The 26047-nt window shown below is 45.4% G+C and overlaps 2 protein-coding genes across 6 annotated transcripts in view; one reads left to right on the top strand and one right to left on the bottom strand.

Moving 5' to 3' along the window:
- The window catches only part of kidins220a (kinase D-interacting substrate 220a), a 41777-nt gene extending 19746 nt beyond the window's left edge, over positions 1-22031 (top strand). The window contains exons 24-33 of one of the 5 annotated variants that reach the window (XM_019260187.2): positions 10681-10859; positions 13436-13647; positions 14237-14353; positions 14918-14977; positions 16579-16611; positions 17769-17885; positions 18004-18102; positions 18957-19175; positions 19883-20104; positions 20499-22031. In XM_019260187.2, the coding sequence (XP_019115732.1) occupies positions 10681-10859; positions 13436-13647; positions 14237-14353; positions 14918-14977; positions 16579-16611; positions 17769-17885; positions 18004-18102; positions 18957-19175; positions 19883-20104; positions 20499-21401 (2161 nt within the window). In that variant the 3' untranslated portion in view covers positions 21402-22031. The remainder of the gene's footprint in view (positions 1-10680; positions 10860-13435; positions 13648-14236; positions 14354-14917; positions 14978-16578; positions 16612-17768; positions 17886-18003; positions 18103-18956; positions 19176-19882; positions 20105-20498) is intronic. The other 4 variants (XM_019260189.2, XM_019260190.2, XM_019260191.2 and 1 more) reach the window with 4 other exon arrangements.
- A 1279-nt stretch (positions 22032-23310) lies between these two features.
- Positions 23311-25771, bottom strand: id2a (inhibitor of DNA binding 2a). Its single transcript, XM_010734888.3, has 3 exons — positions 25301-25771; positions 24905-24965; positions 23311-24008 (listed from the first exon to the last, which is right to left on the bottom strand). Exons 1-2 carry the CDS (start codon positions 25652-25654, stop codon positions 24909-24911), a joined length of 411 nt encoding a protein of 136 aa, XP_010733190.1. The 5' UTR covers positions 25655-25771; the 3' UTR covers positions 23311-24008; positions 24905-24908.
- Positions 25772-26047: the final 276 nt, after the last annotated feature.

Here is a 26047-nt window from a genome sequence, read left to right as displayed (position 1 = left end):
CACTACACAGAGCTTCAGAGATATTTTATAACTCAAGAGTCCAGATGAAAAATACAACTAATGTGAGTCTGAAAAGATGTTTTCACCTCCATCTTTTTAAAGGTGAAAACAAAAGAGACACTCTGAGTATTTATGCCCTACCTAGCCTTCTAAATTAAAACAAAGTGAACCCATACGCTCCTTAACAATAGGGAAGTATTGCATGAGTGCTATAGAGTGCCTCTTAGTGATGAAGGTGACAGCTACTCTCCATGGCATACCTGAACTCCTAGAAAAGAGAGAAAAAAATAGACACCCGCCCACCTTCCTTCATATCTCACACAAACACACACATGCTTTCAGAGCGGCTAAAAGCTGTTTTTAGCAACTTGCCTGGCAATAACAAGCGTCCATGAAGGGCTGTGAAGTGTCATTGTAGGACACGGCGTGAAGAGAAATGCGTAGCGCTAATTCCCGTAGCGGGAGTGAGCCAGTACAGCCCTCCTAATCTGATGGAGAATGTGTAATCGGTTAATAACCTCAGCGATTTCTATCATTAACGGTAAGACGGGGGGCTGCCCAGACTAATGCAAGGTAGCAGGGGGAAAAAAAGCTGTGTAACAAAGATGGCACTGTCTGTAGGAGATATTGGCTCAAAGTAATCAAGCTCACACACACACACACACACACACACACATGCACACACAAAGCGTAGCTAAAATGTTTGTCTCACTAGTCCTGCGGGGAAAACTACACATTGCACCTCGAGCAGTGAGCCAGCGTCGTGGCCTCCCCGGCACACTGACAGAGATGAAACATAAAACAAAACAAGACGTGTTTTGGACCAACCCTTATATTTGTAGCTGTCAAATTAACAACCCTAAATCCGTGTTTCCAATGCTGTTTTTTGTGTGTGTGTGTTTTTTGTTTTGTTGTTTTTTTGTTTTTTCTTGATCACAAGCAAATTGAATTTGGAGCCTGCAGCCTTGTGACTATCATTTTCAGCTTTATCATTTCTTCCTTCTCAGTATCGGCTCTTCTCAGGAGTCAGTTGTTCCTTGTTTTAGCTGCCATTAGTGACTTAATGACTCCAGCTAACCTAGCTCGCTCCTGCTTCATGGTTATTGCTTTAAAGCAGCTCTGCCATTTCCAAGGGCCGTTAATGGGCTTTTGTATTTTTTATTTCCTTAATGTTGTTTAGACTCATTACATTACATTTAGCTATTTAGTGGAAGCTCTTCATTGGAGCGATTTCAAGTGACTGAGCAAGTACAGATCCTGGATGTTACTCAAAGACACTCTTGTTGTCGTGACCTTTACTATGTTTCTGGAAATTATCTTATTATTTTAATTCTGTATCTGGATGGCTGGTAGTCTTCCTGGGGGCCTGTGTGTTAATGTTTTTGTTTATTCGATAACAACCAACATTTCTAGAAGAGTTTCTAGAAGATAGAAGTTTATAGAAGATGTCCTATTTAAAGATGATGATTATTTTTTGTTATTGGATTTTGTAACACCTGACTGTATAAAATTGCTTTATAACGTAGAAATGTGGTTGAACATTAGATACTTTTTTGTTCTTGATTGATAAATTAGTCGATTGACAGATAGCTTTTTTGATAACCAACTCATCATTCAAGCATTTCCAGCTTGTTAACAGTGAAGTGGCTGATTTTCATTGTTTTCTAAGATAGTTAACTGAATATCTGTGGGGCTCTTGATCAGAGAAAAGAAGCTTTGACGATGTCAACTTGCATTCTCAGAAATTATGGTAGGCATGTCCCTCTATTTTTCTAACATTTTATAGGCTGATTATAGGCTGATTGATCGAGTACTTGAGAAGCTGTTAGTTGTAGCCCCAGTGACATGTCAGGCGAGACATAATGTAGAAGAGAAAGCTCTGAGAGTCAGTCTAGCATTAAAGAATAAGTGAATCCATGATCAGGGGACATGATCACTCAACTTCACACCTTCAAGGACTCTTAATGGACTCAGTGTCAGTCAGTATCTCTAATTATTAGTTTTTATTTTTTTGACTGAAGTGATTTGTTTGAAAATAGTTCTGTGTTTCGGTTGAGGGGTTAACATATTTGGACCTAATGATGTACGGGGGCGGCTCAGTCGGCCCCTCAGAGAGTTTATTCCTGGACGCCCAGATCCCGTTTTCAGCTCGAGATAAAAAAAAAAAAAGTGTCACTGGTCCACTGAGCAGGTTCCTGCACTGCTCTGACATCTGGTGCCCTGTCTGTGCCAGGATGCCCCCGCCACACTCAGGAGTGTTTCTGTCGTTTCTGGCGCTGCACCTGAATCCTCTGTTCATTACACACACCCACACATAAATACACACAAAACCACTGCATGTCATACACTTACACACACATATGCTCAAATTGTGGCAAAATGCATGCAACTGAAACAAACGCTATTTGCCGCTACAAGTATTTGCAACTGAACACATGCACGCACACACCTCAGATCACACATGGTACGCATGCATCACATACGCAGACACACACACACACCTAGCTCTCACACCAGTGCAAGAACATATGTCACCCCCAACTCCTCTGAGAATCAGTGTAATTAATCAGGCCCTGAGATGCAGGCTGCGTTCAAAAACACACACACACGTTAGTACAGCACCGGAAGCAGAACATAGTAAATTGTCGCCAGGTAAAATTCTCTTGTTTAGAAGTGCTATTCACTGTGTTTGTCTTCAAATCACGTTGCACTTTTTGCTTTTATTTTGTACGCACAGCTTGGACAGCTCGTGAAGACCCAACGATTCCTCTCTTCCCTTCATCCTCTCTTCCCTTCTGTTATGTTGGCCTGACCCCGCATTCATCCACCAAACAATCCTCCTCAGAGACGTGACTAGAGCCAGGCACTTCTCGGACACTTCAAAACTTTTTTCTTTTTCTCTAATCAAACTCTGAATGAATATGTAGCCAGGCAATTCAGTCTTAATTAGAGAGACTCTTATCCCAAGTACTGAAACATTAAGAGGACGCTCTCTTCTCATTTAGGATTACTTTAATTGGCACAATTATTGTAATTTGGTTGCAATTATGTGCCGGGATAAAAGTGCTGTTCCAGAGCTCATGCGGGTGATTCCCTTTATGTGGAATCCTTTAATAAGCTCTTAAATATCTTGCTACAAAAATGGTGTAGCTGTTCTTTTTCTTATGATGAATACTTCTGAACTTTTTCTGCCCTCAAATGAAAAGTCTTTGTTCTTTGCCACGCTGTCTATTGTTCCTGTGAATTCCCGACGCTTTCGCGACCATTTCAATCATCTAGATGCACGGCAAACGCACAAAAATGGTTTTTCCTCCCCTGTCTGTGTCCTCCTCCGAGGGAGCCCATTGTCCCTGTGCTAAATCCCTCCAGGAGGTATTTCAGTGAAAGACGAGTAAAAACTGCTAATGCCATCGCTCATTGCACTGCCTTTTGCCAGGAGGCCTGAAGATGTGTGTGAATTTGTAAAGGCTGGTGTGAAGCCACCTATGTCTCAATAGTGTTCTGGCTCCATCACTGATAGGACACCGGCATTGATTCTTCGCACCAGTGCGCTGACAGACCACCTGACTGACGAGCCGATAAAGACAGACGGAGACAAAAACCAAAGTATGGTTGGCGCGAGATAAAGATGGAAGAGAGAGACGGGTTGGTATTAGATAAGAAAGGGCATGAAGAGAGAATGAGAAGAAAAGAGGGTCCGGTCTCGGGAGGTAAAACGAGGAAAGGAATCAAAGTGTGTGAATACTGTAGAGAATCAGAGCAGATACCAGCAGGATTACTCGATAGACGAGTTTGCCATTGGTGTGTCTCAGGTGTATTCAAAGCCTCAGGTGATGCTGCTGCTCCAAGTGAGATAGTCCAGGTGGTGGACACACACAGATCCATGCACATGTCCCCTGGGTCCCACATGGCTGTTTATACAGTGAAACTGGTCGTCTGTTGATTCCAACTGAGTGTGTTTGTGTAATTGTGTGTGTGTGTGTGTCTGTGTGTGTGTGTGTGTGTGTTGTGTCGGCCCGGCCTGCATTGTCGTTCCTCCATCCCTCAGGTGTTTGGCGGTGGTGACTCAGTGATGAATCAGCCACAGCCAGCTCCACCACCACTCAACCCCCGCTGAGCTGCTCAAAATGTAAAAAAAACAACAACAAAAAAAAAAAAACAGCCTCTGCCAGTGTGTACAGGTGACACAGAGGGAGGTGTGTGTGCATGTGCGTGTGTGCAAGGTGATTTTCTTTTTCTTTTTTTTTTTGATTGTGCGTTCGTGCGTGTGGAGGCTACAACGTGAGGACGGAAAGAACGTCATGCAGCATTCTTTGTTAGAAAATCCTTAAAGCCCTTTTCATTTCTGCCTGTAAGCCGAGGTTGAGGGATTAGTCTAATTGGTCTGAAACAAGAGAACTGCTCTGTTCCCCTTTTTGTACAAAGCATAAAGAGTCATTTCAAATGCAATAAAGCCTCTACTACACCTCTGCCTGGCCTCTGCTCTTCAGTCATAGAGTCGTCCATCAGTGACGACAAGGTTGGATTAACATTTAAATGTGACACTGAGATGGAAGGAAAGGAGCGCAGGGAAGAAGGAGCAGACATCTGCCTGATACTCTGGTATTTCTGTGGCGTTGAGCGTTATTGCTGATGTCTCTCCCACTCTGCTGTCTCTCTCTGTGCTAGAACTGCTAGAAGGTGGGTGGTGGTGGGTGGTGGGTGGGGGGTGCAGATTATAAATAGCAGCACAGGATTGCAAGAAGGTTCAGCGCTGACCTTTAAGTGGACAACGAGATTTGCCACTCAGCCGCCGCGAGACCCACAGGCACACTTGACGGTTACACACTCACTCACGCACGCACACATCCGGCCCTTAACTGATGTTAACATCCCGGCCCTTCAAGAGTCAGCAGAGGTCAGGCCCCTTTTTAGGGTGTGTGTGTGTGTGTGTGTGTGTGTGTGTGTGTGTGTGCATATGTGTAGAAACCACACTAAAATGGCAAAAAAGAAAGCGAGCAAGCAAGCCCAAAGAAGGCAAATGTGAAGATCGAGCCTGTATTGGGAGTATCCTTTTCTTCCCAATCTTTGCTTTTAAAGCAGCTTTTAATTTGTCTCACGCTACCAGCTACGGAATAGCTCCAGGATTTAGTGTGCTGGGGTCTCCCGAGCGATGTGCTTCAGTTTCTAAAGAAACCTCTTAATAATCAGGAGCGGCTTTTCCTCGCTGCGTCTGACTCAAAGTGAGTAAAGTAAAAAGTCGGTAATTTGACATTCTCATATCCGTCTCTCGTTTTATTTGCGATGCACACATCTCACTCTGTGAGGTTAACTGGAGGATTACTCGGGATTACTTCAGCCCCAGAATCCGAAGCATCATTCGTCACATTCATCACTTACTGTATGGATTTCAGCTCCGTAACAGAGTTATTCCAGATGTATTATCTGCTGCACATTTGTCTTCACTTTAGCAGTCCACCCCACTTAATTCGGCATCATACGGCCTATCACTTGGCCATTACAGTTATCAAACAACCACATGTGCTGATATGAACTCTATGGTTCAATTAGTGTCACAATGAACGAACTCTGCCATGGCTCTGGGATGCTCCAAACTCCTCTAAAGCATAAATCACCAGGCTGAGGTTTAGTGTTTTACTATTTGTCAAGAATGAGGCCTTAGTTACTCTGAGTGGAGGGTTCAGTTAAGGTTTTTGGGGTCTGGAACAAGGAGGCTCCATTTCGGCGCTACACATGAGTTTAATCAACATTTCAGGGAACCACTGAAAGTCCTGAGCCCGTCTCAAAGGGAGGCCGTTCGCTCCGAAGCAGCTCGGTTTTTATCAGCCTGGTGTGTTTCCCATTAGCCTGCTTGTCTCTGTGGTTTGCTTTGGGATGCACAGGTCCAGCTTAGTACAAGAGAGTTTCAATTATTGGACTAAACTTTGCCACGAATGTATATGGAAAGCAGACGCTGCCACAAGTTGTCAGTTGGCACTGCCAAGACAAGGAAGCAAGAACGAGAGAAAGTTTGAGACGGAGACGAGAGCAGAGACAGAGGGTGTCCACAGTACTTGAAGCATTTGATTCAAATCAAGGAAATAAGTCTGGATTTTAAGGAGACAAAGAATGTGGCGTCATCTAAAGTGAAAACATGTTTTTGCTCTCCCCCTTTGCCTTTGGGGTGGTGGAGGCTTTGGCAGCTTCCACTGTAACAATAACCTCTCTCAGAATTGATGCTGAGTCCACGCGCCAGCTTGCTGGTCTCTCCGCCTGTCCACTGTTTTCCCAGAGAGGGCCTCGCTGGGTTCATCCACACGCCTGGCAGACACTGTGCCAGCAACTCCAACATGACTCTGACCGGGATAGGAATGCACCGGACCCGGGCCTGGTAAACTTCTTCACCCACTCACTGTTGTACTGGCCGCACATTGTCTGACATCGAAACTCTTGAGCTTCTTCAAACACAGTGTGCACAGGCGTTTGTCTGTTCTGCAGGCATCTCTCTCTGTCTTTGGACCCCTTTATGGAAATGTTTGGCAGCTAGACCACCTCTTTGTGGCGTGCGTGCGCATGTCGTCTGTAAGCACAGAGGGCAACTGTAAAGCAAAGTGAAGTGGCACATTCATACTTTCACTGCCCAAATATCGGAAGGGATAGAGAGATGAATTCTGCTCAGTCCCGTCAGCTGCAGCGTGTGGGAGGTTGAGAGGAGAAGAAAGGCTATGCTCCAGTCAGCTTTGGGACCTATTAGCATTTGGATAAGCTCAGAAAGCTCCCAGTGGCCACGCCACACAGAGAGTGGTTGGGCCTAAGCGGCTGTAGTGCTGCAGCTATAAGCTGGGTCCTTGTCAATGGACCCATTGTGCAGGGACGGCTGCTCGGATGCCTGACGGCCTTTATCTCACTCGTCCTCGGTCTGCTTGAAAGTAGCACGCCGGTTTCCTTGGCACTCCAACTCGAGCATCCATCTTGTCATTTGGCAACTGATTGCTGATAAGAATGGCTTTGTTCATTTTGTCTGTCTCGTCTGTTCACTGTGAGGATGACTAAGTTTGAAGTGATTTGTGTCAGTTGCTCAATGCCAAGACCCGGCAACTCATCATTAGTTAGCTGCAAATGATGTCATTTGTGGTGGTTAAACCTCATTGACAAACTGCTGTTGTCATTCAATAGATACTGTTTGTTCTCTAAAAGCATGCAGTTCAACATGTTGGCCAGAATAACTCAAAAGGATGATCAGCTGCCAGTAATTGTGTTTCTTTCTTCCTTTTCTTGCTCTTCTATAATTCGCCTCATCAGCCATCCAGCGATTCGCGCTCTGATCTTTACCAATGATCTTCCAAGGCAAGCGTTGAAGTCCAAGCTCCACTTTGTGTCTGGCCAGTCGCTCCTGCAGACATGTCTGAGCAATCAGCTGGGAACGTCAGGAATGGACCTCTGACTCTCTCTCTCTCTCTCTCTCTTTTCTTTCCATCTGTCCTGGGTGTGACTCAGTGATGGATGTCCTTGATTTGTTCTTCTCACCACCTCCCGGTTGTCTTTGGAAGACGCAGCTGTTTGTGCTGCCACGTGTTTGCAGTGTAACGACAGCAGGCCAGAGCAAACACACAGGTCAGCAGAATATGCGCGTTTGTAGCTAGCTTCGTGGACGCAATTGTCGTTGGCCGATGTACCCGAAGGATTCCTTTATATGTAGAACTTGTCTTTGTTTCCTCAAGCTGTGAGAGATTCCTTTAACTTTTTAGTAATTACCTGCAGTTATATTCTCAATAATACTATTTAGGCTGTAATAAATGTTTGAAATAAAGAATCTGAAGGAGGCTACTAAGACTAAGACTTTGAGTTTGAGTTTCAATATTATTGTCCATTCCGACTTTTGGCCCAGTACCGACCAAAATGTGTGTACACACCATTGAGTTATGTTGGATGGTCCTATAAAAAGACTCAAAATTCCTTAGAAAGTCTTTGGAGGTTGTTCTGTATATAGCAAGAGGAAGTGCCCTGTGTGCGTCTGTGTGTGTGTGTGTCTGTGTGTGTGTGTGAGTCACTGGCTCCTGTTGGTCTGTGTCTGCAGACCCACAAATAAACAGCAGTAAGCCAGCTGGAAATGGGGAAAAGCACAGGCTTCTCTCATTTTGCATACGGGTTAATACAGTTCATGGGAAAAGGAACCAAACACCCACACATATACTGTACATGTAATTTGCACATGCGTACAAGCACACACACTCCCATCCTTCATCTGCGCCTTTGTATTTCCCCCAACCGCCCAGGTCCACCCAGGTGCACCGCGGTGGACATTACACAGTTGTTTTTTGTCGATGCTGTTTGAATCAGCACCGGCGCCGCTCACTGGCACTGTTTATATGCGTGCGTATGCAGGTAACATCTGTGCCTTCAGAGGTCCAACTCTACCTCCCCAGCAGGGACACATGAGTGGGGGGTTCATCTGTGTGCCAACACGGAGCTTCCTTGACCTTTTTGGGTCTTGTTAAAGGTTCTAATGGAAGGAACACTGAGAGGGCTTTGTCCACTGGAGCCCAGCTGTGCCTCTGTGTCCTCTCTGCTCGCAGCCTATTCTCTCTCCTTTCAGTCTGTGTGTGTGTGTCTGTGCTGGCAGTCGGGTAGGGACAGCGGGGTTGGGGTGACCCACCTGGGCTGCTGTGCTGAGAAGTGAATCTCTGCAGGGGGATCAAACAGGATTGGGGAGAGGTGTTTAAATGGAGCACAGGTGCAGAAAAAAAAAATACAGCGTTAAATTGATAATTCAGAGGTAATTTAAGCTTTCATGTGAAACTCTATGGTAAAGTGTTAATATCTACACATCACTTTTACTTCTTAGCATGCCCCATCCCTCTTTATTTTATTTTTTTTGACAGACAGTACATTTGGGTGGAGACATCCTGTAACCACAAGGTCACAGGTTTGAGCCCTGCAACAGCAGATGTGTCCATCACCAACCATCTGTCCTGTCAAAATGTCCTTGAACAGAAGACTGGACCCCTACCTGTTCACTCTCTGTAAGCAGTCTGGATAGGAATATCAGCTAAAATATAAATGATGTAACTCATGGTGCAGCGTGCTTCTAAGGTCTTGTTTTTGTCCAGCGGTCACTGAGGTATGAGAACCTCGCTGGACTGTGCTGATGGGGGGACATTTCAGCCATTTTTTTTTTAACTGGATTAGCCGAGCTGATAGTTTTGGATTATTAGCTAACAGTGTGCTGTGTTGAACCCTGGCCAGATGCTGACCTCACCCTGACTTAGCTAGCGTGCTGCGGCGATGGTACTAATCATCCAATCAAGTCACAGAAAGGCCAGCCTGTGTTCACTCTCAAAAACAGATCAGGCCCGGGGAAAAACCCAGCTCATCAGCCCGTGTTCTCAGCTGAGCATACCGACACACAGGCTGGGTGATGCATGGGGAGGAGGGTGAGATGGGGTTGAACTGGAAGGAGGGAAGGTTAAGCAGGATGTAGGGAGAGAGAAGTATCCTCTGAGAAAACGATGAAGGGTTCGGATGAGAAATGGAGGCAGAGATGAGAAAAATATCTGCTCCCTGCTGGAGTCTCCTCATTCATCTGATAAGAGCGGCACATTCTGGTGATGAATGGCCGGTGTCATAAGTCACTCTGAGTTTCATATTTTCATGTCTGAATGATGGGATTAACGAGATGTACTGATTAGCTCTGGGTTGTTAGTGTTTGTTTTTCTTGTAGCCTCTGCCACATGGTAACACTGTCCCTGATTAAATGGATATTTTTCTTTAACCCTGTGCTGCTGTAATTGGATTTCCCACATTTATAACTGCTGTGTCCGCCGTGTCAGCTGTGAGAGATTTCTTGAACTTTTTAGTAATCACCTGCAGTTCCGTTCTCAATAATACTATTTAGGCTGTAATAAATGTATGAAATAAAGAATGTGAAGGAGGCAAAAGTGTCTGATATTACTAAGTTTGAGTTTGAGTTTCATTATTATTGTCCATTTCGACTTTTGGATCAGCACCGACCAAAGTGTGTGTACACACCATTGTTAGATGGTCCTATAAAAGCTTTAGTTAATATCGTATGACGCCGTTTTTTGTGTGATTTTAAACTGAACATAGTGTTTGTTGTTTTGATCTGCTGTTTTAAATATAATATAATGTCGTCTGCAGTATAGACCGGATAAGCTATATTACACAGCAACGGAACAATCTCCAAACGTTGTGTTTACTTCGGCTCTGTGATAACAAACATCATGTTAACTGTAGCAACGCATCATGACGTGCTTCCGTCTGCTGCTTGCTAAATTACCCTGATTGTCATCTTCTCAGGTTTCCTCCTCTGCTGAGAAAAGATAACATCTCTCACTCTATCTGTTCTCAAACATCCCCCCTTTCACTATCTTGCCTTCTCTAAATCCAGTTATCTCTCTGCTCTCATGATGATGATGACCGTTGCATATCTTTTCAATCTTAACAGTACTGCTTGTTATTTCCTCTTTTCTTTTTTCATAAGAATGCTACTATGAATCTAGCACTCTGTGTCTTTTTTAAGAACTTGGTTCTCAACAGTAGAACTCAGGTGTATGGCACTTGTTTTCTTTTATTACTTTTCAATAGTTTTGTCCTAATTGTCATGTTGAGCAGATGTAGCATAACCTACACTGCATTATGTCCCACTAAAGCCCCCGTTTCTTTTTCTTTTTCTCTCTACAGAATCTCCAAGAACATCCCCACCACTAAGGACGTGGAACCGCTGCTAGAGATCGATGGAGACATCCGCAGCTTTGAGGTCTTCCTCTCCTCCAGGACGCCCGTCCTCACTGCCAGAGATGTGGATATGTTCCTGCCCTGCACCGTCAACCTGGATCCCAAACTGAGGGAGATCATAGCAGGTTCATACACTCTCAGTATTTGTACAGATGGGCGAACAAATTAAAGGAAAAAGCAGCATAAATGTCTTAGTAAGGTGTTGGGCCATTTTTAGCTGCCAGAACAGCTTCAGTGCACCTTGGCATAGGTTCTACAAGACTCTGGGGCTCTGCTGCAAGGATTAACATTCTTCCAAAAGATATTCCCTCATTTGGTGCTTTGAAGATGGTGCTGTCCAACACGTCAAACTTTCCTGTAGGTGTTTTTTATTGGGTTGAGATCTGGTGACTACAAAGGCCACGGCATATTGAGTGTGGTTTGACCTTAGAAAATCTCAACACGAAGTTCTTTTCTAAGCCTTCAACCACATCCTATGGCCTTCATCAGTAAGTGGACTGGGTCAGTCGTCATGGATATGGTTTAGTTGTTGTCACGTGTCAAGCAAAACAAGAAATAAAGCATCTCCACGACAACAAGATGTGGTGTCTATAAACTCGGTAAAGTTTGCCAGCGCATACAACGTATCATTTTTACACTCATTAAACCAATGAGTGACCTATCTTCAGTATGCAAGCAACTATGGAGTATATTTCTGCAGACATTTACATGTAGTTAGAGCCATTTTTATTCACATTAAGCCTGACTGTTCATTTTTCCAGACAGCAATCAGGAAGATTGACTAAGTGCAGCTTCAGAAATGTTTACACGTCATAAAATCTGATGTGTATTTAGAGAACGTTAAGGTCCTACACGCTCAAAAATAGACAAGAAGACGTCTTTGTTTCATAAACAATTTTTTTTCTCCAGTTAGCTCAAGAGCTAACTAGCTCACTCTTTCCATTTGTCATCCCGATATGAAGTGTGTGCATATACGTATTTGTTTGTGTGTGTGTGTGTGTGTGTGTGTGAGAGAGAGAGAGAGAGAGAGAGAGAGAAAGAGGTTCATTGTACAGCTTTGTCTAAAGTACATAAAAGGGGTTGGTATACAATAGCTTGGCGAAACAGAGAAATGTCCTCTATGTGATGTGTTGAATTCACTGCCAGCTCATTTGGCAGTGACATTACTCATAACATTGCAGCAGGGTCTGCTCTAAAATCGCCCACTGCAGGGGCTCTCAGAAACCCACAGCTCGCTTCTCATTTCCAAACAATCAAATGTCGAGCAGGTTTCCACTATAGCGCCGGCGGGATCGGGACAATGTTTTCACTCGCTGTCACCAATCTGCCTCCAGGTCTCCGCACCAAATATCACAGTTTGTAGCTACAATGACGTAATAGTTGCATCCGTTTTAAACCGTACGCCAGACGCGACGCTGTACTTTTGCTACCGTGCGTCAGCGTCCGTTCAGCCTATACAGGAGTGTCAATGACGCCTAGTGTGAAGCTTCTGCATCATGGCGTTATGAGACCACAAAAAACACACAAAAGTCACACACACAAAGTCTGTTCCATTGAGCCAAGGTTGAGTCATGGAGGGCGCAGCTGACCAAGCTTCACAAGCAGACAGTCCAGTCTGTAAGTACAGGATTCCTGTCCTCAAAGTGTGTAGGTGCGTATAAGTGTCCGTGGAACATGTGTTTAATTGCACGCGCGTGTGTGCGCTTAGAGTGTGTAGGTGTTTTCACCTCCACACGTGTCCCCAGGGAGCGGAAGGTGACCAATGCTCCTACCCAGTCATCCCGCTCTCTCCACTCCCTCCTCGGCCAGTCAGTACTTGGTGCCCAGTGTCCTGTGGCCAGCCAGTGGGTAGTGCTGTCAGTGATACCCGCCCATGAGCCTGACTCACATCATAAGGCCCCCATTGTGTTCGCAGGCTGGATTGGGTCTCACTCAGCGTGTCATTCAGCAGCCACTTGTATAACCAGGAGACATTCTGGTGCCTGCTTCTGTTTCTGGTTCTTACTTTCTTGCCAGCCACACAGAGCCACTCTGTTCTGTCTCCGGGCTTATTTAACTTTAATTTGAGAGGTTTCACCAAAGCTCCCCTCCTCCGCTCTGACTCAACTCCTCTTGAAGTCAAATTGATTTATGTGAAAACAATTGTGGCAACGTACTTATGCTGATAGCGTCTTATGAGTTCACATGGTCCGCTTTGTTTGTTTACATGGGTGAATTTATTTTGTCAGGGACAGCAAGGGCCTCCGTGTGCCAGAGCGGTCACGTGGCCGCCATATCGTTTGCGAATGCCTGCACGCCTGCTGGTTTGTGAGCAAGCGGAGTAATGGAAATCAAAGTGAGAATGGAATATTCACAGTTGAGGTCCGCCGTCGTAATCGAAACATCTGCGTCTGCTTTCTCTCCAGCATTTAGCCATTTTGGATAAGGAGAGCATGTTCAGGAACAACGCTCTTGTTGTATTCCCGACAGTGCTACGAGACTCCGCGTACGTCGATTGTTTGATATGTATTTTTCTCAGCGGAATCAAAACTGTCTAAACTCTCTTGAGATGATGAAATAAAGCTAAATTATTGATGCGTGGGTGGATCTGAAGGGTCTTTATAGTCATAGCCAAGGCATGATCATCAGCATCGCAGATAAACACTTCCTTCTCCTCTCCCCCTCTTGTTCTTTCTTACCCCCTGGCTCTCCCCTCTCTTAGATGTGCGTGCGGCCAGAGAGCAGATGCACATGGGAGGAGTGACCTATCCCACGCTGCCCCTGCAGGACCCAGTGCCCCGTCCCCAGTCAGGTTATGGCCAGCACTCTGCCATCTGCTCCCCTACAGGCTCCTTCGCCGGACCCCTGCCTCCTCAGCCCCACAGTTCCTACTTCAGTGGGATGACTGGCCCTCAGCACCCCTTCTACAACCGGGTGAGTCAGGAAAGGGTTTAGATGATCAGTCCATCAGGTGTAGAAAACAGAAGGAACAGTTTTAGCCACTACAACCACAAACAACCACACTGTTTCTATAACGGCTCCTTCTGAATTTAGCTGCTCAGTCTTCTGTTACGACCACTTGGCAGTTACACCTGAGTAGATCATGCAGTTAACAGATCTTCATGTGCACCACTTTTTTTTTTTTGTGACCTTTTTAAGCTTTATTTGAGACAGTTGAAGAGTGACAGGAATACAGGGAAAGGGAAACGGGGAATGACATGCGGGAAAGAGCCACAGGTCGGATTCGAACCCTGGGCATCCGCAGCAAGGACTGAGCCTTTTGCACATGGGGCGGCTGCTCTACCAACTGGGCTAAACGCCGCCCCACACGACTGTTTTTAAATAACCACCACATCACTCTGAGAAACAAGTTAGCAGCAGCGTTTTTCCCTGCAGCATTTTTTGTTTTTATGTGCTTGACCCACCCCCCTCCCCCGCTTTATATGATTTTTTGATTTTATTTGTTTGTTTTACCTCCTCTACCCTTCCCCCTCCCCCCGTTCCTTTCTTTTTACCCTCATAGCCTTATTTCCCTCATCATGTGTACCACCTGCCACGACATTACTCCCACCATGGCCCCTCATCCTTGCGCCCCTCCATTAAACCACCCGGCCAACCTAAGGACAACACCAATGGACTTGTAAGTAAAGAAGCAGTGCTAGATCCATCAGATCTCGCATTGGGCGATCACAGCCGCAGATATACTCATTATAGTCATATATATATGATGTAAGAACATTGTTTTTGTGGTTGAAGTGATGAAAGGTTTAAAAAGTTCATGTCTTGTTAAAGACTTTTGCAGTTTCTATCATCTGAATTACTCAGTGTTTCCTATTCCTGTTTCTATTATTATATGAACATGATTAAACTTATAAATGCTCAGGATATAGTGCTGTCATATTACTCAATATTTAATATTCTATCAGGTCCATTGTGTCAACCTGACCTCCTTTTTTACACCTCCTCTTCTCCTGCGTACCTCTTTCCTCCATCTCCCTTGTCTCCCTTTCCTCGGTCCATGTTACATGTTTTACCTTTTACATTTTAACATCACCCTGTTTTCACTGCTGCTGTGCTCGACATCTGTCCAGCTCCTGATGGATGGCAGTGAAAAGTTATTTTATAAACTTGAGTGGTAACGAACCCAACCTTCACTGGCCTTTTTCTCTGTGCAACCCTTGTCTCCGTTCTGTGCCCATGTCAGGATGTTATCGCAGAGGATAGCAGAGAAGGCCTCCCCTCCTGTCCCTCTGATCCCTCCATGGTAACACGTAGTTACAGCTGTAGAGCACTACAAATATGCAAATATGCAACTAGTGATTTTTATTTCCTGTACTGCATGTATAAAATGCATGCATATGTTTGACACTGTTCATTTCCTCGCTGTAGTTTACAAAAGGCGAGAGGACAAATATAGACTGTCACACTCGCTCACAATAAATACTTAAGCGGTGTGACTACGACTGCCCGATAACAAGAAAGAGACGTGTATTTTGTCACAAATTGCAGCATGTAAATATAACAAGCCGAATAACGTTCAGTGTTGACGCAGTAGCAGTTCCCCATCTCTCATAAATTAACATAAAAGTGTTTTTAACCCACTTCAGGATTGCATTGGACTGAATCTCTACGCCCAGATATTCACACATTTGTAGAGAAAGCAGCCACTATTAGAACAATTTGAAGATAACACCACTCGGGAGATTTCTGCTCCACAAAGCCACTTATCAGGGCCCTGCCAGCAAGCGTTTAAAGGAGCTGTTTGAAAGATTTGAATATAGATTACTCCTTTTCCTTCCTCCATCGCTGTTTTAAATTTCTACAACCCTTTTTGCTCCTCATATCTTCCCTTGCGCTTTTATTTCCTCCTTAGTATAAATTTCTCAGTTTCATCCCATTCTTTTTGTGTGTGTGTGTGTGTGTGTACATTAGCCCATCTTATCCCTTTTTGGTTCACACTCAATCTCTTTGTGTAGTGTTCACATGTGCCTGTATTTCTGCAAATCTGTGAATGTGTGCGCGTTCGCTCATTTGTTGGATATGTAAGCAGGCCTAGCCCAGTGTAATTGCTTAGCTGATATAAGTGTGAGTATGGATTCCTCGGGCTGCTGGGATTATCATCAGAGCAACTGTTGGGACTGGCAACACACACGCTCACACATATATACACACACACACACACACGCTGACAATGAGCCCAGCGCTGGTAGAGCTTATCTCCTTACCAAGACGCTTCCTCCCTCACAGAGCTCTGTTTCCTCTTCCCCATCCTTCTGCCCAGCCCTGAGCTCAGCCCAGCTGTAATTACAGTCTTATCACACACACACACACACACTGGGAGGGTTCACACGAACATACACACACGCACGCAGACATTTGCGCTTTTGCTCACGTTCTTAGAATACATGCTTTGCAGTCTAGTCGTATTCAAGGCCTTCCCCTGAATAGGAACTTCTGCTTTTTCTGCTCGGAGTAAGAGATGTCTCATTCTCTTACCGAGTTTTTCGCTCTGTCTCCGTCTCGTCTGCAAAGATTATGACCGTAAAAGCCTGCTGACTCCAGCGAAAACAAAATCTCCTTGTGTAATAATTCTGCTTCCAGTACCCTCTTCTTTTCCAGTCTGATGCGTGGCGGCTGTAAAGGAGCCGTCTCCTCCCTCTACTGCGAGACAGATAAATGTCTGTTGTCAGTGTCTCTCCTGTGCCCTGATGATGAGTTCAACATGTGTGCTTTCTGCTTGTCTGTCTGTCCTCCCTCATTTTTTTCCCTCCACAGGTACAGTCCCGGCTTCATAATGTTGTACGTGTCTGTGTGTATTTTTGTCTGACTATTGTCCGTCTGCTTCTTTTTGTCTCCTTTATCAAGCATTTAAAGTCGCTGCCTTACAAATTAAAGCAGGTACACCTTTGGTTTCATGGCTACCGTCATCTCCGCATCCGTCTCTTTACTCCATCTTCCCACGTATTTCTAGCTAATTTCTAACACACTGGTTCAATACTACCAAGCATGCTGTAGAAAGAGATATCATAGACTCATTTAGACTGGCAAAACTTCACGTCCTGTAGTCGTTCAGTAGATTTACTAACATAGTTTCATTCTGCCATGTGGACATGAACAGTCGCTAAAGTCCCCGAGTGCCGATCTTCATCCTCTTGCCCACCACTCCACAAAGTTGGCACCTATTATTGTGTACTGTATTGTGTGAGCTTCTTGTTATTTTGTTTAACAACCACTCACAGTCCGACTAAGCTCTCCCTCGAAACCAGAAACAAAGCCGGGGGGGCTTAGACTGAAGCCACGTCTTAATGGTGTTAATAGCCAGAGAGAGAGAGCAAAGATGATGAGGGTGGGAGTAGGAGGAAGAGAGGGAAACGGAGTGATGGAAAAGAGAGGAGGTCAGGGTAGAGAAGGAATGCGAGAGGGAGGAAGGAAGGAAGTAAGGAAGGGAGGGAAGGAAGGAAGGAACAAGAGTGAGGGTTCATAAAGACAAGCAGAACCAGAGGGAGGAGGGTGGATGAGGTTTGTTTAGTTTCTGTGCCAGCGGGTGGCATGTTGGCTGCGTGTGAGGCCGTAGACAGCATCAACAGGCCACTGGAATTAGTCACATCAGGCCTCAGAGCTGCTTTGGCGTCCGCCGCTTTCAATGTGGCTCGGCTCAACGGCCACTCGCAGACACACAGACTCCATCGCTTAAGTGTTGCGCGCACACGTAACACGCTTGTATATACACACCGAGGAAAGAGAATAAGAGCAGGTAACAGTGTATTTGGATAGGTTGGCAGCTTTGTTTACTTTTACACTTACACTGTGTGACGGATAGAGAGAATTACTGTGTGGGATTGTGGTTTTGCACCTCTGTGTGCCTCACAGTAACAAGCCTGCACGTCCCTTTGCCAGGAATCGTTGCTCGTTTTTTTTTTTTGCCTTAATCGATGAGTTCGGAGTGATGAGCTGGTCTAACAGAGTGCGAGTTTGCCCTGATAACCCTAACACACAAAAAACACTCTGAATACGTCGTTTATATTCTAAATATATATGTGTGTGTTTGTGTGTAGGTCTCTCCTGCAGTGCTGCTCAGCTCTATGACCACCGATGCAGTGTGTGAGCGCGTCAAACAGATAGATGGAATCGACCCCAACATGCTGGCTCAGTACACCGCCACCGTCAAGAAGGTATTGACAGTCAGACTCTGATCTGTGTTGTCTAAGCTTGATGGAGTCTTGTCATGCTCTTTGTGTAGCTTCTTTTCCTCACAGTTTGTTTTTCTGGACTGATCGCTGTCCGTTGCAGGCTAATATAAATGGCAGAGTGCTGTCTCAGTGCAACCTGGACGAGTTGAAGAAAGAGATGGAGATGAACTTTGGAGACTGGCAGCTCTTTAGATCAACGGTGAGACTCTAATTTATACCTCTACTGTTTTATACTCGTGTATAATTTTATGAATACGATAGAAGATTTTAGTTTGTTGTTTCAAATCTAAAGAAGCGGGTTGCAGTCAGACATAAAGTATCAATCTACCAACAACAATAACAACATGGTTTTCATTACCCTGGAGTAAAGGCCTGTAATAGATTTACAACAGTGTCCTCGCCCTGACAGTATGCAGACACTCAGCCCAGCCAGCACCCTCCTGTTAATACACGCCACATCTCGTTTATTCCAAAAAAGAAGTAAGACAGCATCCTGTTACATGACATCTTGTGCTGTAGCGGAGATATTGGGACGGAGATTTTATAATCCGTATTACGGGAAGGGCGCTAGTCAGTCAGCCAGGAGTCCAGTCTGCTGAGCCGTGGCTAAAATCACTAACACATGTAGCCGGCTCCACTTCGTCAGATGTCAGTCTCTGCTCCTAATACCAAACCAGAGCTGGGGATTGGTCGTGTTTTACAGGAGATCCAATTCAGAGCTCACGTAGGAGCAGCTGGAAAGTGCAGCGATCTTACAGCTCCGTACACTAACTAGTGTTGTGTTTCCAGGACACAGCCAGCATAGACATCTGGTTCAAGATGGCTGACTGATATCTGGATGAAGGGAGGTTATTGTCAGTGAGGAGTGGACAGCTGAATAGCTCTACTTAAAGAACAGCTCACTCTCACAAACACGTTTTTGTTGTTGCTGTCTATCACACTTGTTTTGTATGTCACATGCTCTAAAAAACATGTTTACCATCGACTCTGCGTCCTGAATCAAACGTCAAACTGCTTCTGAAATATTGAGCTGAGATGTCTTTTTTTTCCCAGGTGATGGAACATCGTCACGCAGAAAGCCAGGCTCTGCTTCAGGATGAGTCCCGAGCTGCTAGCGAGCAAGGCAGCAGCGTGCACCACGGGGAGCCCAGCAGACGCTCGGGGGGAGCCCAGCATGAAGCTGCGGCCTTCAGCCTGAACCTCAGCTTTGAAGAGCTCAGCGGGGCCGGGCTGGAGGAGCCTCCAAGACACAGCACCAACTCTCACTGGCCGGTCAGTCTCCCTGTTAAGAGCTTAATGTAAATATACCCAAACAGCAGACACTGAGCTGCGTGTATGCATGCGTATGCACATCATACTCACCCATATACAAGTGCAAAGAGATAAGAGGTATTAAAGTTGCTGGTGTAAGCAAACGTGTGAGCATCTAACAGTTGCAAATGGATATGCAAGGTCACACACCCCAAACTGTCGCACAGTCCGCTGCAACTGAGTCAGTGTGTTGGTGACCTCAGTGGTTTCACATCAGTGTGGGTTTTTTTTTTTTTTTTGAGTGTGAGAAGAGCCCGGCAGAGGAAGCTTACTTTGCTCTTGAACATTTAAAATACACACACACCTAAAAGGTGTCGGGGGGGCCCGTGTGTGTTATTTTCACCTTCCCTGTTCCCAATTTGCAAAGATCTCTGAGAAACAAGCAAATGCTCACACGTAGACAGCTGTCGCTGCTGCTATTTTATATGATCGCACTCAAACCATTCGTCACTAAAAACGCACCACAACTTTCGTCGCCACTCCATCTGCGGTCTCTGCCAACTTTATCGCTGTATGCAATTCTCACATTCTAAATATTTCATTGGTTACTAATGTAATTATAGCATTTTTTTTTTAAGCGCTGTTTTTAAGTGCCACAGTTTTATATTCAGGTGTCAATCCGGAGTCTGCCTCCTCTTTTCTCATTAACTTTTTCCACGTCCCGTCAGGTGACAAATCTCCGCACCTCGAGCATGTCCAGCCTCAACTCTCAGGAATCCTCCAATGACATCTGTAAGCTGACAGACAAGCAGCAGGCCGAGTATCGTGACGCCTACAGGGAGTACATCGCTCAGATGGCCCAGCTGGAGATGTCCGGCAGTGGGGGAGAGAGGCCCGTGCAGCCCCACCCTGGACAGTTTCTTCAGTCTGCCAGCTCAGAGGACAAAGGGGTGGGTGGACAGTCACAAGTACACTGTCGAGTTTTTATCATCACAGCATAAATGGTTCAGTCACATCAGTGTAGAAGCTCCCGAATGCCTCGTGGTAACTGCTGTCATTAACTTTTACAGACACAGTTTCTGAGCCCGCATGTTATGTCGTTCTTAACTTGTGTTTTTAAATGTTTAATTCCTCTGGTCTGTGGATCGGTAAAAGTCTTACTCTGGGCCGGGAAAGGGGAGATCTCTGCTTCTTGTGTTTCTTAATTATTAGCTTATACGCTTTGTTACTCTTGGCACATAATGGAGAGACAAGAATCCCCTCTTCTGAGGCCTCTCGGCCAACAGGACACAGGATACTGTATATTTTTGTGTTTTTCTCATCAATCCTCTTCCCTCTCCTCAGGCCAAGGAAGGAGCTGACCAAGACAGCCGCAAGCCCTTCACCAAGAGAGGCTCCAAGGCTAGCGATGCCACAGACTTCCCCTCCGGGGCTGATGCCCAGCTCTTAGATCCCATCAGTGAAGAGGATGAGAAACAGGACCACAGCTCATCCTCCAGGACTCCGGGCACCAGGAAGAAGGGAGCAGGGGCATTGTACCACAAGCTGCCCAGCGATGAAGACTCTGGCCCAGAAGAAGGTGACAACACCACACCTCTCCTCCATAGAGTGGCTGGTGCTCTGCCCTCCCACAGAGGCTCCCAGCCCACCGGGCTGCTGACCAAGCCTGGCTTCCTCACCGAAATCGCCCTGGACAAGAAGGACTCATCCGACTCAGGGATGCGCTCCAGTGACAGCTCCTCGGACCGCTCCCTGGAGGAGGCTGAAGGAGACGCTGGCGGAGAGAAGGGAGCACTGAAGCCCAGCCTGATTGAACTGGAGTTGGAGGGCCTGGTGAAGAAGAGAGGCCTCCTCCCCAGCAGCCTGAGCGGCCTGCAGGACGCGACCGTGGCCCGCATGTCCATCTGCTCCGAGGCTCCGTCCGAAGTCAGCCTGATGGCCAGCAGTCCAGACGAGGGGTGGCCGTCCAGCGGGGTCAGCAACCTCAACCGCACCGACAGCAACACCACCCTCAATAACAACACAAACGACACCACCGACAACACTAACACCAACAACAGCCACCAGCGGCCGGCTAACATCACAGGCTCGGAGTCCGACACCTCCTCCTCCAGCATCGACGTCTCGCCAGCTGTCATCATCACCCCCGGCAGCAGCAGCAGCACTGCCAACACCACGGCTGCCACCATCCACAACCAGAACCTGCGCACCATCAGCCTGGGAGATGAGAGGGAGAGTGTCCTCTGAGAAACTGATTGTTATTCTGAGAAGGGTCATGTAGACTTGTTGTTCTTGATGTTGTCGGTGACATTATTATGCTGATGGTGTTGTGTTCCAAAGAATTAGACTACCTTTGTGTTGTACTCTTAGAAAGTGTTGCTGTGGATCAGGTGTCGTGCATTTGAAAGCTTTGATTAGTAGGTTAGTAAAAAATAAAAATCACAGAATCCAAAGAGACATTCGTAATTATATTTAGAGTCAGTCGGGTCAAAGTGGGATCTTCAGCTGGACCCGTATGTTTGGATCATCTGAGTGTTAGTTCTTCTCTCGTGGTTGTGGTACTGTCTTGGAAACGGCATGTTTAGTGATGAAATATTACGTGTTTGTTACCAGGAAGAAAAAAAAGTGCTTTTCAGGAAATGTAGCCTCAACTGGAAAAGCTCAGTGTTACTGAGGACTCTGTCAGGTGTTTTGTGCCGTGCTGTGTGAACGTTTTGAAATAGACGACGATGTAGACTGTGTTACGGTGTGTTGCTGGTGAGTTTCTGTGATAGAATCGCATGCACCAAGTCTCCAAAGTGGTGATCATCTTTTTCTAAAGCTCCTTGTGAAATGGTGTTTCGTGAATCAATAAACTTTTTTTTTGTTGTTGCTATGTGGACCCTTAAAATTAGTCAAATGTTTTCTTCTTTTCTTGCAGGAAAAGTATTTAAACTTCTCTACAGCAATTCAATATCTGATCTGATGCAGTTCAGAAGAAAAAGAGAGGCTGACATACAAGAGGGCGTCAATGACAGGATTTCTATTCTCCGATAGATGGCGCACTCTCCATACAAACGTGCTGCAGGCTGGTGTTACGGACACAGCCTGTCAGTGTATTAAACTACTGAGGGTAACAACTTCAGCTCAGTGACTCAAAATCCGGTGCGAGGACCTGAAGGGGACCTTTTGAGGAGATTTGTGAGGTACTGTTGAATTCATAGTTTACATGCATCAGGTTGCAGCGCACCCACTTGATCAGGAAAGATCCCTAAAGTGGTCTTTGGGTGGTCTTCATAGCTTCAGTTGGTGTGAAAATATTTGAGCCATGCTCTGTTGCAGAGAGATGATTTACAGTTTTCACTAAGTCATATCAGCCTCTCTGTCTTAACACTTAAATACACTTTCACAGTACAGTGCGCACTGCCTAATTATAATTCAGGGCTTCAATTTAAAGTTGAATTATCCCAGCACTACATCCCATCATCGCTTGGTTCACTGTGTTCATATTGCCTGCTCATTTTTCGGCAACAGGCAGTGAAGTTTCCTGTCACCAGGAGCTCTCACTGCTTTATTTCATCTGGCTGATAAACTCAAAGATTGGACACCGGTGTTACTCGGTCTGTCACATGACAGGATCATATTTTAACAGAAGGCAACACAAGTCCAACAAAATAACTTAAATATAATATATAAAAGAATAACTGCTGCGGTTAAGCAATTCAGTTGAATGTTACTTTTGGAATCAGTAACGCACCAAAGGTCCAGTTTCACCTTTTAAATTTCCAATTTTTTTTGCTCACAAACAAGAGCCTACAGCTTGCTGCTTTAGTGGCTCAGTCTGTCACACTAAACCATTTAATCCTATTTACTTTACATAGCATGTGAGAAAGTAAAAGTGCAGTCAGTGCGCCCTAAATACTCATTTATGCAACTGTGTGCCTCCAGGTCGTTTTGGCCTCGGGAGGGAATTTTTATGGGTCACATAGGGCAGGTCTGATAAGGACACTTTGTTTTTGAAGTGCGTCAGATGTTCTCCTGTACATATACAGCGCTGCCCATATAGTGGTGTAGAAAACCAGCTGGACGCGCAACTGGGAAACTGGGTTTACGCACTGGTTTTGGTGTCTTGACACTTTCTTTCCCCCCACCACCCCCAAAATGAAACATGTTCAAATAGCGTTTTTGATTTATTTTTGTATAAAAAAACGGTACAATTTACATTACTTTTATAAAAAGTTTCAGCATAATTAAGTACAACATTACACTTTTGCAGAAGTTTCAAATTCCTGCAACTATACAAGATAAACTCCCGATAAGAGTTCACACGGTTTCATTCTTTCATTTTTACTCTTTTTTTTTTAACAACGTCCAGTCCTTCATGTGCCAACAATTCTGACAAGACAAGACTAAACTTTACAGTAACTAACCAAGTTGTCTTTTTTTTTTCTATTCACGTTCCCACCTCCGCAAAAAAAGCGAAGACTTCAACAAGGAGAGGGGACAGGAGGGGGGGTGAAAGAGGAGGGGAAATAATCCTTGTGACAATAATCTCGTTTTTTCCTCCCTCTGTCGGGAATATAACGCGCCTTCCATTTCCAGAAAGGACCCACAAATAAAAATTAAAAAAAAAAAAAAAAGTCTTAAGTTAAATAATAATGAAGTGTCCAAACAGAAAACACATCACATAAAGATTGTCCCATAATAAGCAAAAGTCTCTTGATTTCAGCGTCAGAAGAAAAAAAGAAAAAATCCAGGGCCTGGAGGACAGAGGTTGGAGAGAGAGAGAGAGAGAGAGAGAAGAGAGGAGAGGGTGGGGGGGAAAGTCCTGCTCCCCAGGTCCTGTGTGTGTTTTTTTGCGTCTTGACCAAACACCTGCAAAAGATTGAGAAAGAGAGGCGTGTTTAGAAAATGCAAACAGGGCAGAGATCCGGACAGACTGGCGCCAGGGAGGAAGCCGCAGTTTTTAACATTTAACCAAACACTCCCAATACTAAGCAAACCCTGCGCTCCAGATGTACACACACACAGAGAGAGGGAGAGAGAGAGAGAGAGAGAAGGACGGGGGGACTCTCTCTCTCTCTCTCACACACACACTTTTCGCACAACTTCAGCCTACAATCTGGGGAAGAATCAGCGTAATTGCCGCTCAGCTGGCGCCTACCCACTTCTTGTACCAATTATGTGCAGACATCGTAGTAGCAGTAATCCAAACAGCCATTATTTTCCTGTTGCAGATGCTCTTCATTATAGACACAAGAGGGTATAATACAACCCTGACGACTGCTACTTATATACAGTAAACCCAAAGCAGCCTGGGGGCGAATATTTCCCCCCCATTTTATTCCACCAAAACTCCCAAAAATATATGTGCCAGCGAGATGTCTTTGGACACAGCAGATGAGTCAGATTATTATTATTATTTTTAAACTGGGTCACTTTACTGACACGGTGAAGTCCTGACAGAGCTCAGAGACAAAGCTACATTTCTGCTTTTAGTGCTTAGAAATAACAAACATATGATTCAATTTGGATTCAAGTCAAGCCAACTGCCATCTCATGCAAAAAACAAAAAAAACAAAAATAATAATAAACATATTGGGACCATTACAGCAACGTGAGACGAGAAAGCACATTAGCAGAGAGAACAAATGGATTGGTAAATGGTAATTCTAGCTCCATTCTGCTCCAGCAGACTGGTAGACAGGCTGTAGAGGAGCCTAAAAGCCCTGGACAGAATGCAGCAGCAGACATGAGGACAGCCTACTTACCGCTTTAACGATGCAGAGTCCGGCTGTCATCTGTCATCAGCTCTGATGGCAACTCCGGGGACTGAAAACAAACAAACAAACAAACCAAATGTTAAATTCTTTTCTTTTTTTTTAACGCAGCATCCGATCGAGGTGTCGTGCGTCGCAACAGTGTTTTATAGAGACATATATGGGTCGAGTCTGATTCTGTACAAAAGAAGAACAAGAAGAAGAAGAAGAAAAAAAAAACATGCCATTTTCTTTTCCAACAAGCCATTTTGTGCGAGTTACGCATCGGCTACAAAAGGCGCACAGGCTATGCGCACAATTCAAAATATATATCTATCTTCCACAACACACCAGGTTATCGTTTCCCTCCCCTTAATTGGGACGCTTGTTTAGCTACAGTGTAATTACCTGTAATGACAAGATGCTGATATCTGTGTTGAGGGTGGTCAGAGGGGTCCTGGATGGAGCCTGCCCCGGCCGCGCAGGGTGATGCAGGCTGGTTAGTGCGACACTGGAGTCCAGCGCAATCTGCAGGTCCAGGATGTAGTCGATGACATGCTGCAGGATTTCCATCTTGCTGACGTTCTTGTTCTGGGGGATGCTGGGCACCAGCTCCTTCAGCTTGGAGTAGCAGTCGTTCATGTTGTACAGCAGGCTGAGCGGGTCATCCACCGGGGTCTTGCTCCGAGAGATTCCCAAGGAGTGCTCTGATAAATTCGCGTTGTTTTTCCGGAAGGATCGCACGGGGCTTATTGCTTTCATTTTTTTTTTATCAGTGTTAAGTTAGACGAGAGGGGTTTGTGTGTGTCGATATCTTGCTTCTTTTAAGTCCTGTTTTTTACCAGACGGTCAGCGATCAGACTGGATTACCAAGCTGTCAGTGTGGTTTATATAGGCAGCAGGCTGGGCATGCGACACAGGCGGGTCCAACGCGCTGATTGGTCCAAGTCACCACGTCACTCAACGCCTTTTAGCTCTACTATTGGCTCCTCTTGCTCAAATCCCTCCTCTCCTCCACCGCGTTACCAGTGGCAACGCATGTTGGAGGCGGAACCCAGAGGGCGCTTCAGCAGCTCCGGTGGGCAATTTGGAAAATTAAGCCCTTACCTGTTTCTGATCAAGAAAATTAATGATTCGCATGGCTCTCAATTGACT

This window comes from Larimichthys crocea, chromosome XXIV, assembly GCF_000972845.2.
Source record: "Larimichthys crocea isolate SSNF chromosome XXIV, L_crocea_2.0, whole genome shotgun sequence".
NCBI classification, from domain to species: domain Eukaryota; kingdom Metazoa; phylum Chordata; class Actinopteri; family Sciaenidae; genus Larimichthys; species Larimichthys crocea.
The sequence above is the reverse complement of the archived record's forward strand: the minus strand, read 5'-3'. Positions and strand labels throughout refer to the sequence as shown.

Coding starts and splice junctions, on each gene's coding strand:
- id2a (XM_010734888.3), bottom strand. CDS start 25,654: ATGAAAGCAATAAGCCCCGTGCGATCCTTCCGGAAAAACAACGCGAAT. Junction 24,966..25,300: donor TCAGCATCTTGTCATTACAG/GTAATTACACTG, acceptor GTTTGTTTTCAG/TCCCCGGAGTTGCCATCAGA.